The 15,610-nt window shown below is 41.9% G+C and overlaps 1 protein-coding gene across 2 annotated transcripts in view; it reads right to left on the bottom strand.

The window, feature by feature from the left end:
- Positions 1-15,610, bottom strand: part of large2 (LARGE xylosyl- and glucuronyltransferase 2) — a 122,438-nt gene that overhangs the window by 15,600 nt on the left and 91,228 nt on the right. For both annotated transcript variants that reach the window (XM_005752718.2, XM_005752719.2), the window contains 3 exons: positions 10,220-10,448; positions 5,017-5,306; positions 2,504-2,586 (listed from right to left, as the gene is read on the bottom strand). In XM_005752718.2, coding sequence (XP_005752775.1) covers positions 2,504-2,586; positions 5,017-5,306; positions 10,220-10,319 — 473 coding nt within the window. In that variant the 5' untranslated portion in view covers positions 10,320-10,448. The remainder of the gene's footprint in view (positions 1-2,503; positions 2,587-5,016; positions 5,307-10,219; positions 10,449-15,610) is intronic.

The raw sequence follows: 15,610 nt of genomic DNA, 5'->3' as shown, positions 1-15,610 counted from the left end.
AATAAAAAAGGCATCAAGGTCAAGGAGGTCCTTCCAGTAGGAGGAAAAAAATGTCAACACGTTCCACGGCAATGCAATACTGTAATCAGATTACATTTTTCAGTATGACAGTGATGTAACGTGCTACGGTGATATGGGCATCTCTTTTACTTGTAGTGCACAAAAGCACATCAGTACAACGGTAAAGGGCAAACTGCATCTGGGACAGAAACAACTGCGTTTTACTGCTAACACAAAGGTAACCTGCTAACACAAAGCTAACATGCTAAAACAATGCTAACAAGTTAACACAAAGCTAACGTGCTAACACAAAGCTAACACGGTAACACAAAGCTAACGCGCTAACACAAAGCTAACCTGTTAAAATAAAGCTAACATGCTAACACAAAGCTAACACGCTAACGTAAAGCTAGTGCGCTAACACAAAGGGAAGAGCTCAGAATAACATTAGAGCTAAGTGTATGCCAACCGCAAACCACACCTGTACATGTGTCTGTAGCAGAACCTCTTTGGCTATCACTTTGAAGTTTCTTTGGACTGGTGTTAAACTGCTTTTTTTGTTGCTTTTTGTTGTGGGTTTATTCTATTATGTAACGCCAGCAAAATGATCAAATGCGTGTCCTTGTTAGGATAGGATTTTGTGTCTGTGTGGGACTGTAGCCTGAGGTTTATATAGTATAATGAGTACTTAAGCAGGATACTGCATAAATTTAAAAAGAAGTAAGTAATCTGTAGTACATTTCTTCTCTTGAATAATAACCCCACACAGGGTCGCTGATAAAGCTGAATACTAGTAGTTATTCATGTTAGCTAAGGTTAGCCCTCTAAAAGCATCACCATCATTAGCCTTCTAAATTAGCAGCCCTCTGCCCATGGAGCTGCTATCTTCATCAACAAGCTCTACAGTTTGCCTGCTTTGAACAAAAGCTTGAAGCAAGAGTGCCTTTATGGGTCTTTATCTCGTTTTTGATTATCCAATTTCCCCACAAACATTTCTTTTTGTCCCTTATCACTTTTATTTAATATCCTTTTCTTTTTATTTGCCTTTAGCATGTTTGAAGAAGGCTTCACAAATACTTTAGCTTCTTCTTTCTCCTGTACAATCTCGTGTTAACTCTAAAGTCATGTATATCTGAGAATATCTAGGTAAAAGCGGGTTTGTATGTAAATCTATTACAAAAAGAAGAATTTTGTGACCCCCTTTGGAATGACCAGGATTTTTGTATGAATTACTCAAACAAATCTTCTTCCAAGTCACAACATAGACAAACATAGTGTGACTAATAAATAAAATAAATAAACCTATTATGTATTGACTAATGACTAATCATTCACATTGCTGGTTCTTTAATGATTGCACATTGTGCTCTCGGTATGCTCTTCACAGACTGTCCATTTCTAAAGAGAGCAGAAAAAGTCATGAATTTTGACCATTTGTAAACACTTTGTCTTTTTGAACACAATTCTCTAAAAATGTGTTTGTAGCATTTTGTAGATTCCTATATCTTAGTAACACTTTTTCCAACTTCCTGTAAACATTGTAGTCACTGAGAATGGTAAAGAGTAGATTTGAAATGAAATTAGTTTGTCAGATTTACTTTAGTGTTTCTTAAAGGCTGGGGTAAGTTATGATTACATTACAGCTAAGTGACATTAGTTAGCATGATGAGATTATGTCAGTTTGAAAGTGGATTGCGTCCTCCTTGCAACTATGAAAAAATGGTGGCAGCAGGTTGTTGCATTGCATTTTTCCGTATTTGGTGACCTGCAAGTAGTTGCAGTGACCAGCTAGTACAGGTGTGAAACCTTCAACATCAAATGAGCCATTTTAGACCCTTCGGGGGAAAGAGCAGCACACAGATGTGCTGGCGGACAGATGACAGATATAAGGGAATAAATCAGTGTTTTTATTACTAGCCCGTAGCCAGATACGGCTCTTCAGCCAAAGGTTGCTGACCTCTGACCTAGCGGGAAGCAACCTGTCTGAGCAATTGGAGACAGAACATTCAATTTCTAGCTTGTTTAGCTGATGTGACCAAAGCAAATGAAGGCTAAATGTTTGGTTGACAGAAATAATATTTTGATCAGCTGAGATAATTTAAGTATTGTACATCCCTTTTTGCTCATTTTTTAGCATCTGATTGCATCCATTTAATTAAACCAATGTAGTATACTTTTAGATCCTTTCAGTAATAACCTTAAAATGTCTGTTAAAATGTGACTCTTATGTGATCTAAACCATAACATTTTCACTTTGTCTGTTTCCTGTTTAAGCTGAATGAATCTAACTGGGAAATGGGACCACCTCAGCACAGACTTTAGCCTGCAGCAACTACCAACCAATCAAACTGCTTGATTTAATTTCTACAGTGTAAAGGTCCATTGGCTCATTTTGTTTCAGTCTCTTCATTTTTTAAATAACTCTTTTTAGGGTGACCTTCAAAGAATACATTTTTGTTTACAGAAAACCTAAACTAGAGGACTGACACAAATTTAGACTCACCTGTGAAAGAGGACCGACTTGACCAGTGTGACCACATCTCTGCTGGCGTTATGACCGGCACAAACGCACGCTACATGGATCAGCTAAAGGAAAAAAGAAGAAGAAGAAGCTCTGAGTTTTGGCAAAAGGCAGCCTGTAGCATGAATACTTCCCATTATGGGCGCTAACAGCTTCCATCACAAGCTCACAGCAGACTAGATGTGACTGCAGTTATAGATCTGCCCTATGTGCTAATTCACACACAGTGTCATCAGTCTTCTCCTAAAGTACTGAAGCTATATTGCTCTGCTGGTGCGTGTCACTCGCCCCCGTCTCTGATGTAAACTTTCATACTGAGATTCTCAAACATATATGATTTCACAACACTCGCTTTTCAGCAGAAGAGACTTTGAAAAGTTGGAGCTCAAAGGCAGCAAATCACATCAAAGAACAAAGTGTTCCCCTGGATTTCAGACCCTGCTAACCCACCTCTGCCTCACCCATTAATTAGTTTGAATGGACCACTGTGATTCGCTGAGCTTCTTGTTCAGGAAATTCTCTCCTGTTTGTGATTAGCCATCAGTGCAGCTGTTAGTGTGACACACTAATGTGTGATCCCATCAGAAGTAGTACTTGTTAAAAAAAAAAGAGAGATTTGTCACCGAAGTGAACTATGTGTAATGAGGTAGTTGCACCCCCCCGGCCTCCAGGTGGCGCATTGCTCAGTGAGACAGAATAGCGAGGTCATAGGTCCTCCTCTCCAATTGACTATGTGCACGTTAGCATATGCTACTTCCGGTGCGGAAACTCCTGTGGGGAGCTTTGTTTCCGGTGTCCTATTAGCGCCTTGTTTACCGTCCAAAATAAGTTAAGCAAATGAATGAATCAAGCGGCGATTTACATTTCTATAGATGTCTTGGGCATTTACCCAATGTATCTGTAAATGATGTTCATCGACTTGTCGATATTTTTCCCCTGCGCCTCAGAGCAAAAGAGAAAAGGGATTCAAATGCTATATTTCTCAGCTGTCCCTCGTTTATCGCGGGTGTTATGTTCTAAAAATAACCAGCGATAGGTGAAATCAAGTAGCCAATTTTTTTTTTTGACGGTGCAAAACGTTTCGTGGACATCGTGGACATACAGTACTGCACTTCAGAGTCACACTGCTAACGATCGATGCAGCGATTCTGTACTGTACAGGAGAGACGTCACGGAGGAGATCGTCTGCAGCGATCAGGACGCAGGACACAATGTGACGTAAAAAAAGCATGCAAACTTGCACTAAAAAATCCGCGAAACAGCGAGGTGAAAGGTGAACCGCGTTATAGCGAAGGACCGCTGTAATTTTGAAGGTAAGTCACAACATACCCTTCGTAAATACTAATGTATAGAAACCGTTACCAGCAATCATTCATTTTTTGTGTGGCTTTTTTCATGGTTTGTTAACATGCTGTGTAGGTGTGTACTTGACTAGCTGATATCGACATAACAGGGGAAACATCTGGTTTGACTGTCCTTCACCTGTAGTTTGAATGCTGAACATTTGCCTGTTTAAATCACAAGACCAGTCACTATACAAAGATACTTCTGAATGTGGACGATGTGTCTTCTGCTGCAGTGATGTAAACAACTGATCGATCTAAACGCTTTAAACATCAAAATTGATCATTACCTTCTGCTCTTTGTAACTTAACGCAATCTTTCCGTTTTCGAGTTTTGGACATGATTTTGGAGTATATCTTTGCAGTAGTGACTGACCGCAAAGTAAAGCTACCGAAAATGCACAACCCTACATCCAGTCTCAAACCAGGAAGTTAGCATTTTCTTGTGCACATAGTCAATATGGCAGAAGCAAGGCAAAGAGAAACTTCACCAGTCGCCTCTGTCTCATCATTTCCCTGTTTTGCAGGTTTGTAACCGGTAAAACTATATTAAAACTGAATAAGCTCCCTGTTGTGTCCTGATATTGTGAATATGAATGTTAATCTGCTGTTGGGAGTGAAGAACGACTGTTTACTGGTTCTGAAAAGTGATTTTGAGAATGTTAAAGCTAAAGCTAAGCCTGCATGACTCTTTCATGTATTTGTGAGCTACTAAGCTGAATTGGTTTAAGACCAAGCACTGGTATGTTGGTTAAAACAATCAGAATACATAGGTATTTATGTTAAAAGTTAGAGGTAAAAATGTATTTGAACATGCATTTCATATTGTTTTGAAATGTCATTCAGAGAGAATAGCTGAGTAGATGATTTAATGGTCGCTACACATGAAGTATTTTTGTTTTCCATGTAAAGATTGTGGCATTGCAGCTTGAACATACAGACGGTTGTATTCTTATTTCTGTTGCATATGGAGAATGTTGGTGATGCAAATTGAAAATACATGTGATTGTATAGATAAATATGGCAGAAGCGAGGCAAAGAGAAACTTCACCAGTCGTCTCTGTCTCATCATTTCCCTGTTTTGCAGGAACATTTAATCTGTTTTACCGGCCCAAACTCTGGGTCAGTTACATTAGCAGAGTTTATCCTGACCTCACACTTCTGGACGGTGGGTGAGCGGGGACACCCCGTGTGGTTGTTCTTCTCCTCGGCCGTGTTGTCGCCATCCTCGGGCCCCGTGTCTGCAGACGCACCCCACTGCTGGTTGCCATAGTTACCATCCGCTGCCTGGCCAGCCATACCCTGCGATTGGCTGAGCTGCAGGCGGATCTGTCGGTTCTCCTCCTCCACCTCCCGAACCCGAGACTCGAGGACGGCCCGCTCTAGGACCTGGGCAGCTGGAGTATCCGCCAGGCAAGGAGTCAGGAGAAGGGAACGACCATCTAAGGAAGGAAAGTGAGGCACTGTCAGGCTGTCTGCAGGAAGCAAACAACATGTAACCTGTGCATTGCTTTTGCTCTGCAGTTAATAAAAAAGAACTCTTCTTTTTTTTACTACAGCCTTAACAATGCAAAAACATTTGGCGCATGTCTTTTGGTTTGAAATCTCTGATAACTGTTTCATGTTCCAGCAGCAATTTTGGCCCATTTGAGGCTATTCTTAGCCTTTATTTCTAGAGCCTCAGTTTTTATTGTAGTTCTTATTCATCCAACACTTGTCTGCACCTCAGCAAACTTAACTTACTACTTAGTCGGTAGATGCATCTGTAGTCAGGTATCTAGTTCAGTTACACTGGTCCCATCTACCAGGGTCGGCTCATTACATCCATACAGCTCACTGTGGTTCCCACTGTACTGTAGCTTCTGGATCTCCACATGGTAGCTGTCTTCTACTGATATTATTGCACTGAGCTGCTAGGTGCTGCTGGTTTTCTACTCATTCACAGTTCAAACATGCGCTGCACATAAACTCCTTCACTGGGTTGGCTGGTAGTTAGAAAAAATTTATTATAATATGCAACACTGTAAAGTAACTATAATTGTCAAATAATTGCAGTTGAGTAAAAAATGATTATTCTCCTGTGTTAGTTCGGTATGTTGAAGAACCAAAATCCCTGCCAAAAAAGCCGTTCAGCCAGACACAGCTCCATTAAACACCAGATTAATTAGTACAGTTATAGCAAAGCTGCTAACGGGCTCTGTCGTCTTCTGCCCAAACTTCTGGAGACGACAACAGGAAGTGTAAAACCCGACCAGGACCTGTGGAGGTGACATCACAGGCAGCACACTCATGTTTGGCTTCATGCATGCTGAGAGTCTGAGAACGTCTCCTGCGGCTCATACTTGAAAATTGGCTTCTCACACATTTGTTCGCTCCTCTTTCACCACCTTACTGCCTCCTCAATGTTCCGACAGACTCTGGTGTGAACATTCCCGCGGTGCTTCAGGGTGTGTGTGTGTTGTCTGTTCATTTTTTATATAGTCATTTCTCATTTTGCCAGCAGCTTAAATATAATTTCAATGAAGCTGGAGAGAGTTAAGCTTCAATTCAAACTTCTCACAATGTGGAGAATTAAAAAAAAACAAAACAACAACAACCAATCAGTGAGATAAACCTGCAATTCTTCTAATGGCCAGTCGGTGGTGAATTTCGTGGTTTTACAAAAAAGTCAGGTTATTATCGAAGTTTATGAGAAACAGCCTTTGGCTCTGTTAATCAACGATCTCAGTAAACACTTTACTTTTTTGAATTTTTGTTATGTTTACTTTGAAAATTGTGGCTCTCATTAGTCAAACAGGAGGATAAATCAGGGCCTACTTTAGGTCAGACAGCATGCCCCCAGGCACAGACTTGTAAAGGACCTCGCCCGTCCTACATGATGAGTCTCACAGGCTAAGAAACACAAAAAACCAACATGCAGACGTGTTTTCTGTCTGTTTGCAGTTTCAACTCCATTTCTGGTCATTTGCATTTCCCCCCAGTTACACTGAACTTTAATAATGGACACTCTTCTCTCTGTTTGCAAACACACTGTATCAGCTGGTGCTCATTTTGCTTCTCCTTCTAGTTCTTTAGCTGCTCTTTATGTTCAGTCACCTTGAGTCTGATAGTTTTAAATCTCTTTATGAGAGTTAATTAGTACTTGAAACTCAGGCTCATGGGCCCCCGGGCCAATGTCAAGTAGGTCCTTTCACATATCCTTCCACATTATAAGTGGGACTACTTTGTGATGCACAAGTTGATAACTGATGAGCATGCAGGGCCCTCCTCATGTCTGATTTCAAACCAGCAGGACAGCGACCTCACACTATGACCTCACTAATAAATGGGTGATGTAATGTTTCCTGTAACCTGATTATATGCATATATATATATATATATATATATATATAATAATAATAGCCATTTTCTCTCCATTCCAGCAGCATCATGACAGAAATATTAAATGTAGAAGAAGAAAAGATTATACACACACACACACACACACACACACACAGGCTGGAGTTTGAGTTTTCACTCAGTCCTACATTCACTGCCACACTGACCCAAATACTCACTTGAGCACCAAATGTCTGCTACTGGAAATTATCCAACAAACGCACCATTTCCTTCAATGTCAGCAACATTTGACAAAAATGATGTTGGACGATGTCCAGCCAATTCATCGTCCTACCTCCATCTAACTTCCATTCTCTTCTTCTCTCACTGGTTTTCTTTTGACTTTGTCCACCATGTTTTTCTTCATCTATACTTATCTCTATTCGTCTTCACATCTTTCTCCTTTTTCTACATGTTAGTCTCTCTGATGTCTTCCTCCTCCTCTTATGTAAGCATAAGCAATTGCATCTTTCTCCCACCGTGCCCTGCTCATCATTTCGCTCTCCCTCTATATTTACCCCTCAGTTCTCCTTTGTGATTGAGTTCTCTCACTTCGTTTTTTTAAAACTCTTTCTCCCATCTTGGTATTCTCTTCTTCTACATTGTGCTCCTTTTCCCTCCCTTCCTATCTGTAACCCCACGGAGCAGCAGCCGGCCCACAGCTGAACAGAGGCATGATGGGAATGTTTACACCCATATCTAATGGCTGAGTGACAAGAAGGAATTGGACTCTTTCAAAATCCTCTTTCTGATTATTTATCTGATCCTCTGTTGTCCATGCTTGTTCCCATTGTTTGTCCTTGTCTCCATATACATGGGCTGTAAATAATGTCTCTGTATGTTGTTATTAACTTGTGTGTAACATCAACCTGCCAGAGGGTCTGCAGATGGAAATTAACCTGAGGCTATAATCTGGCATATTTACATTTGTTAAAATGTTCATTCATATGTATTGTCCCTCTTTCTAATAAAAAAAGAAATAACAAAATGAATTATTTAATAATGCGGTAGAGTCCAACTATTTGGACAATAACAACTTTTCCTCCTGTGCACCTTTGTGTTTATTTTCTTCCACTGTTATTTGGCTTCAATAGGAATTTAAGCAACATTTCAATCCAACAAGAAGTCGTTCTATAATCCAGCTTCAGTGCTAGTGCAAACAGTGGCTTTCTGCGCTCATCTTTATACACAATCCATGATTAAGAAGCAGCATTTTAATAATGTAGCTGTATACTGTGTTACAGACAGAACCCGAATGGTTTTCACTGAGAATCAGCAGAGACTTGGTGACAGGGGAGAGGAAGAACTTCCTTTTACTTGGATTACTGGTCTCAGAGAGGATCAGTCATTTCCTGTGACTGGGTGAGGAAGGCCAGGGTGCGTGTACTCACTACAAAGAATACTGTAGGTAGAGAGGAAACCCTTAGCTGACAGGACAGATGGAGGAACCAGAATCCGATTCGCAGTCAGTCAGCAGAAAGAAAAAAGGGAAACGCTGGTTATTTCTGTGGTAATGTGCTCCAGGAGCCCACTCCATCACTTTGAACACTCACAGCTAAAGTGGATCCACTGAACAGAGACAACTCATCAGTCATCCATGTTGGAGTGCTCGACCAACGTGGAAGCCTCACCAAAAAGGAATCCTATTTTCCTGCTCTGCGTGCCCTCTGAGAATCACTGCCACGTAAAACATACACCGAATATGGAAATGTGTGTGTGTGTGTGTGTGTGTGTGTGTGTGTCTGTGTGTCTGTGTGTCTGTGTGTGTGTACGTGTGTGAGAAAAACACTGAGGAGTAAACCTGCATCCTCCTTCCCATCAACGCTGACACCAGTGTCACGTGTCACTCTTAGATGAGCACACTGGACACTTTTCTGTAAAATCAATCTTTGAGCCTCATAGGTTGGGCCTCGCTTCTTTATCGCTTCCAACATGGTATGAATGTGAATGCAGTCACACTGACGCAGCACGATTTGACTTGAATTTTTTAACCTGTAAAAACAGCCCAGCACACAGATATATCACCTGCTGCTGTAAGGGTTAACATAAAATCGAGTTGTTCCAAGTGACATTAATTGTTAAGGAATCATTGATCAAGGTTTGAGGTGTTTGGATCAAAACAGAAATAATACAAATCCTGAGCAAGTTCTTGACTCCGTGTGATGGTTTGAGGGCGCTTTGGTGGTCTGACAGTGGGAGACAGGGAGACACATCAAGAACAGAAGAGGTGCCAGAAGACCTTATCGGTGTCTTTATTATATTTATGTGAAACTTCTAAGCCTTGTGAGGATCTAAGCATGTAGATAATATTTCAATACATAAAACTATTTAGTCCTTTGGCACTAAATGCTGGCCCTGGATATAAATTGTTAAAAGGAGAATCATTAGATATGCATCCTCAGTTTTAATGAGATTAAAGCCAAGGCTGCTTACCTATATCAACAAAGTCTGTGGCAAAAACCCCCACAACTGGTACAATGTTTCCCAAATCGGTTCATTATAGTTTGATCCAGCACTACATTACAGATCAGAGGACTGCTGACATGATCCACAGAAAATGTAAGTTCATACAAGTGTCAAGGTTGAATTCAAAATAATTAAAAAGCAATTCATCCTGAAGCTGCACTGGCAGAGATACTGTGCCTCTAACATGTGACTTCCTGTGTTAGTATGTGTGTTATTAAAGCTTCTCGAGGAGACACCACGCAAAAACGTCTCTCTGAATGAAAAAGCAAACTAAACAGAAAACTGCCTCCATGCGTTTAAAAATGTAACTTCATAGTCAGACTGAAAGGAAACTGAGCCGAGCTGCAAAATGCATCTGATAATTGATGTGTTGCTGTCGCTGGTAGGATTCCTGCGACGCCGTCTGACCCAGACCGCAAGCCAGCGTCTATGAAAATTACACTGTGTGGATTCTCAGTTTGGACCGTGTAATGATTGTTGCGCGCACATCCTGAAATCTCTTCATACTCACTTTCCAGGTTTCCAGCCAGAAGGTAGAGCCAGGTGAGCAGGACGATGGCTGTGAGTGACGCCGCCAGCAGCTTTAGGCGCCCACGGCAAAGAAGGTTCATGATGGGACAGCGGCACTGAGGGCTCTGAGGGTCAGGGGTCGGGAAGAGGACGAGGGGAGGGGCGGGGTGGGGGTGGGGGTTATCAGGTGGGGCTCAGTCCCTCGGCAGGTCTCTGCAGCATCCTTTCATCTGAGTAGAGAAGAACACAGAGTCAAAACAGGACACTTAGAACAGAGCCGTCCGAGTTCAAGTCGTTACTGAAGAAAAATCTCAATTTAACCAACAAATACTGAGTTCACAAGATTTCAATGTGGAAAACTGACACATGTCCAGTTTTCCAAGCTCGTTTTGTTTCAAGGACGTCTAAAAACCAAGAACAATTTCTCTTCATTCCAGCTGATTGGGTCTCATCCCAAAGCAGTCTGCAGATTTCTTATGAGTGATTCATTACTATCTGAGTTAGAAAGCTTACGGTTCTAAGAAGTCTGGACCCAATCTGTAAGAGATCTGAACCACAGAAGAAGACACAATCACACGGTCCGAAAGTACCAGAGGACAGCCAGACCTCATCCAAGAGTCCTCACAGATGGCCCAAAATCACCAAACCAAACCCAGGCCGACACTCACAGCCTGTTACACTCATAATGATATTTGCTTTCGACCTCGATTATTGCACCTCTGTCTTACAGAGACACAATTTTACAAAACCAAGAGACAACTTTTAAAATCTGGCTCTTCATCACACAAACATTTACAAATACAACACTGACGCTTGAGGAAAAGTGCTGCTGGATACACTCGCTAACGCTGCCATGTGTGACACTCCTGTCGCTGGTCCACAACCTTCAAGGAGAAATGTATAACATCACAAAGTAACCACCTCCTGTGACCAGTTTTATTCACTTTTGTTACTAAATCAATATCCATCCATCAATTCGCTTATCCTTTTCAGGGTTGCGGGGGGCGCTGGAGCCTATCCCAGCTGTCATAGGGCGAGAGGCGGGGTACACCCTGGACAGGTCGCCAGTCTGTCGCAGGGCCAACACACAGGGACAGACAACCATTCGCACTCACATTCACTCGCACATTCACACCTAATGGCAATTTGGATTATCCAATTAACCTATCCCCACAAGCTGCATGTCTTTGGACGGTGGGAGGAAGCCGGAGTACCCGGAGGGAACTGAGACACAGAAATGGAAATCCTCGTCCAAAGTCTTTGACTTCAACTCAAATGTAACACGTAGAGCCTGAAAATGTGCCTGGTTAGCTCACCAATGAATAGCTGGTGAGCTGGTGGATGGTAAAAGATTGATGCCCTGTTGTGATTCATCACTACCATTTTTTCAGCCTTTATCTTCACAGTTTTGGCACATCTCTGTTCATTGTATCATCGAGTTGCTGCTCTTGGCTGGCATGCTCATGCCTGTCTGCCTCAAGGTTGGGCATCCTGTTAATCTGAGCTGCTTTTCAGCTCAGCACAGCTGTGGAGACTTAGTGAGCTACTGTAGCCTTTCAGCTCCAGCACGTCTGATCGCTCTCTGACTTCTCATCACCAGGACATTTCTTTCTGCCACACACCGAACGTTTTTCACATCGTTCTCGGTAAAGACTGGAGCCCGATGTGGTGAAAATTCAGGACGTCAGCAACAGAAATACTCAAACCAAAAAGCAAAGATGAAACCACTGCTTGGATGTGAACACGAGGCTCCTGAGCTGCATCTGCAGAACTTCATGGATTAGCTGACTATATAATTACAGGCAGACGCATTAGAGTCGATGTTTTAAAAGCATTCAGCTTGAGGTTTGGAGTCACCGTGCAGAGCTCACATGACTGTTTCAGTCGATGAAGCTGAACTGAACTGAAAGAAGGAGAAAGAGTCACTTTGCTCCATACACACAGAAAACTTGAAAAGGGGGAAAGTCCCATACAAGTTTCAGTTTAGCTCTCCATGTTTGTCAGTCCAGCTCTGTCTGTGCTGGCCTCCCTCCCTCTATGTGAGCCTGATTAGAGCGGGAGGTCTGTCTTTGTTTAACAACGTGATTCATTAATCCCTCTTTAATTAGACACAAGCTCGGAGAGGAGAGAGGGCTGCCAGTGGGAAACAGTATGGAAGCAAGCTCATAGCAGAAAGAAGGAAACTTTGTGCTGGAGGCTGCAGCTCACGTGGAAGAAAAATCTTCAAGAATATTTCTGCGTTTAATAACTAGGAGCTAAATTTACATTTTAAAAGCATTACTGAAGCGCTTAAACACCCGCTGACTTTGTTCCTTGGCCCGTTTAAACACAGGCTTGTGCGGCCATTAAACTGTCAGTCATTTGTAGTCCCCCATTTTCAGCCTCTAAAAAACGGGGACTACATATAAAAAGGGCTATAATTCCTCAACAGGTAATGCAGTGCTTTTATTAAACCCCTGCAATTAAAGCCGAAAGCCAGTGGTGGAGTACAAAGGCAACAAATTAGCATCGTCCAAATACTTACGCACTGCAGTGCAGCCATGATTTCTGGTGATGTTTCCTTGTTATACGTCATACACAGCAGATTCACAGGTAATATTTTATGTGTAAAAGTCTAAAAATTATGTTTAAAAACAAACAAACATGATCCTCTTTTCATTCATTTGCAAAGTTTTAAATACCCAAAAAGCAAAACCTCTGGTACTACATGAAGTACTGCTGACACACTTCTGATAAACTTAAGTATTTTTTGTCATCCAAACATGCAAATATGTAAAACTTGCCTGCAAGAAATATCCCCACGTATCAGCTGCACACACATCATTTTTCAGAATGTTTAATAAAAGTGTTTTCAGTCTTTAGCGGGGAAACCCATGTGACCACGTGATATGATAGAAAGCTCCAGAGCAGCTGCCAGACAGACTTAATGTTTTTTGTTTTGTTAAATCAACTATGTCTAGCATCAGGAATTAACTTTTGTTCTTCTTCCTGCCATTTTTGTGTCACATCTGTGTCTAAGAAGGTAATCAATTCCCAACAACAGGAGTGGCACCAAGGTGGGGCCAAAGGGGGGCACTGCCCTTACGCCCCACCCCACAACTTAAAAATGTTGAAGTGTTCCCTTAATTTTTTTTAGCAGTATATGGAGTTGGTAACTGTAACAGCTAACACCTAACACAATGCATGAGCTAACTTAGCAACCACAGCATTTTTAAATTAAAAAACAAACAAACACAAATGTGTGGTGCTCAGTGCTGCTGTGGGGTCAACAAGGCTGTCAGAGCAATAACTCTTGGGTGTTACTGTGAATGTTAGCAGGATATCATGCCTAACATAGTTTCCCCTTCCTTGCTAATTGTCCACTCCACCCACATTACCATCACCTGTTTGACTCAAATGTTACAGGATTCCAACAAATCACTTTACCAGCAAATCGACTGTTTAATAATGGAGCTGAGCTCTGTCAGGTGTTTGAGCTGAATTGAAATGTTGATTCAGTTTTTACCACACGTTATTCCCACGAAACCTAGAAGGAGAAACACTGAGAAAATTTACAACGACTTAAACCACAAAAAAACCCAAACTGTTATTTGTGGTTCAGCCCCACATGGTTTAAAGTGATGCATTATTAAAACGACAACAATTATCTGCTGTAAAAGTGGATCACACTGCGCGCTGAAAGGCTCTCCAACACTCTGCCAGACATTTCAACTTTCCAACTACATAGAGATGATTTATGAGTTAATTAGTGAGGCTGATGTATGCGCTCTATGTCGTTAAGAGCAATGAAAGGTGCTGAGACAGGAAGAGAGGAGGAGGAGGAGAGCTGAGATGGAGAGCAGGGAGAGTAAAGATTAAGAAGAGGGGAGAAGGAAGAGAAGTGTGGTGGGGGGAAGAGAAAGAGAATGAGAGAGGCAAGCAAAAGAACAGGGAAAGAGATAAAGAGGGAAGAAGTTTGAAAGATAAGGAAATGGGAGTGGGAACAAACAAGAAAAGAAAGAAGGGACAGGTAAAGAAAAAAGGAAGAGAAATGAGGAAGAAAAACAGGAGAAAATGTGAGGAAGAATATATAAAAAGAGAAGGGAAAGGTCAAGACAGGAAAAAGGAAAGGAAAAAAAGATAGGAAGAAAGGAATGAGGAAAAGAAGGGAAGCAGAGAGGTTAAAAGGGCATAGGAAGCAGAGGAAAGGTACTAGGGAATGAGATAAACAATGAAAAAGAAATGAAAAGAAGATTAAGGAGGTGTATAAAACAACGATCAAAGGGAAACAGAAAAAAAGAGGAGCAGAGGTAATTGGAGGTAAAGAATGAAATGAAAAGGAAGAGGCAAGGTAGCCATAGTACGTAGAAGATTACCAGATTCAGAGAAAAGCAAAAAAAAGCAAAAAGGAGAGGAAGTAAATGAGGTGGAGGCTGAACTATAGGTCGTGGCAGTGTACTGGACACTCCGCCTCTAACAGCCATAAACTCAGAGAGGAAATAAAAGGGAGGGGCAGTGCCACTAAAGAGGTGTTTAATAGGCAGCTTTTGTTGATTCTGCAGGAGCTGCACAAAACGTTTTCTCTGCTCTAATTGTAGCAGTAAAAACGCTGTGAGCGGGGAGCACCGGAGGACTGCGGCAGTCTGCAGCCCCCTCTGTCATCGAAGCAGCTGAGAACAGCACTGAAGGGACAGCGTGGGTGGCACCGGGGTGGAGGCACAACAACAGATAACTCAGTCTAATGGCTGTAAATTAAAGGATAACACAGCAACCACAGAGAAGCAACAATTCCTAAACATTCCTCTGCTATCATCCCCAAAGCAGCAATTCACTTTCATTCACCCGCAAATTAAATCAAAGCCGAGGGCTTTCGAAAACCGGTGCAACCATTTATGTCAAAAAGGACTGAAACACATCAACTAGACAGTAAAATTCATCCTCTGAAAAACATCACAAAGTTTTCCTGTCAAGCACCTGGTGTGTTACTGAATTACTGATGGGGCAGAACGAGTCTGTAGATCAGGGATGAGCAGCAGAAGAAGAATATGGATGACTGTCTGGGTGGTGGACAGGTTTAGAGGAGTGTTTGGTGTATGAAGAAGAGAGCAAGGCGTGTCCGCCTGAACTCGCTCCACTGATGCAAACCTGTACAGAAAACGACACACTCTGAGATTCTTACACTTCAGTCCTTAATGTCGCATTATGTAAAAATAGAAACTGCTGCCACAAAGAGCGACACTGTCAGCAGAGCCCGTTCAAAGAGGCTGACCTGGATTATTTGTTTCAAACGCTTGTTTAAGGGGTTCAGACTTGATTTTGAAGCTAGGTGTTTAGCACCAAGGTTTGAGTCCTATATCTAACATTTTGCTGATGTGGATAGATGGTGGAATGATGGGTGGATGGATGGGTGGGT

This window comes from Pundamilia nyererei, unplaced genomic scaffold (genome assembly GCF_000239375.1).
Source record: "Pundamilia nyererei isolate P.nyererei 1_Seehausen unplaced genomic scaffold, PunNye1.0 scaffold00375, whole genome shotgun sequence".
Classification (NCBI taxonomy): domain Eukaryota; kingdom Metazoa; phylum Chordata; class Actinopteri; order Cichliformes; family Cichlidae; genus Pundamilia; species Pundamilia nyererei.
The sequence above is the reverse complement of the archived record's forward strand: the minus strand, read 5'-3'. Positions and strand labels throughout refer to the sequence as shown.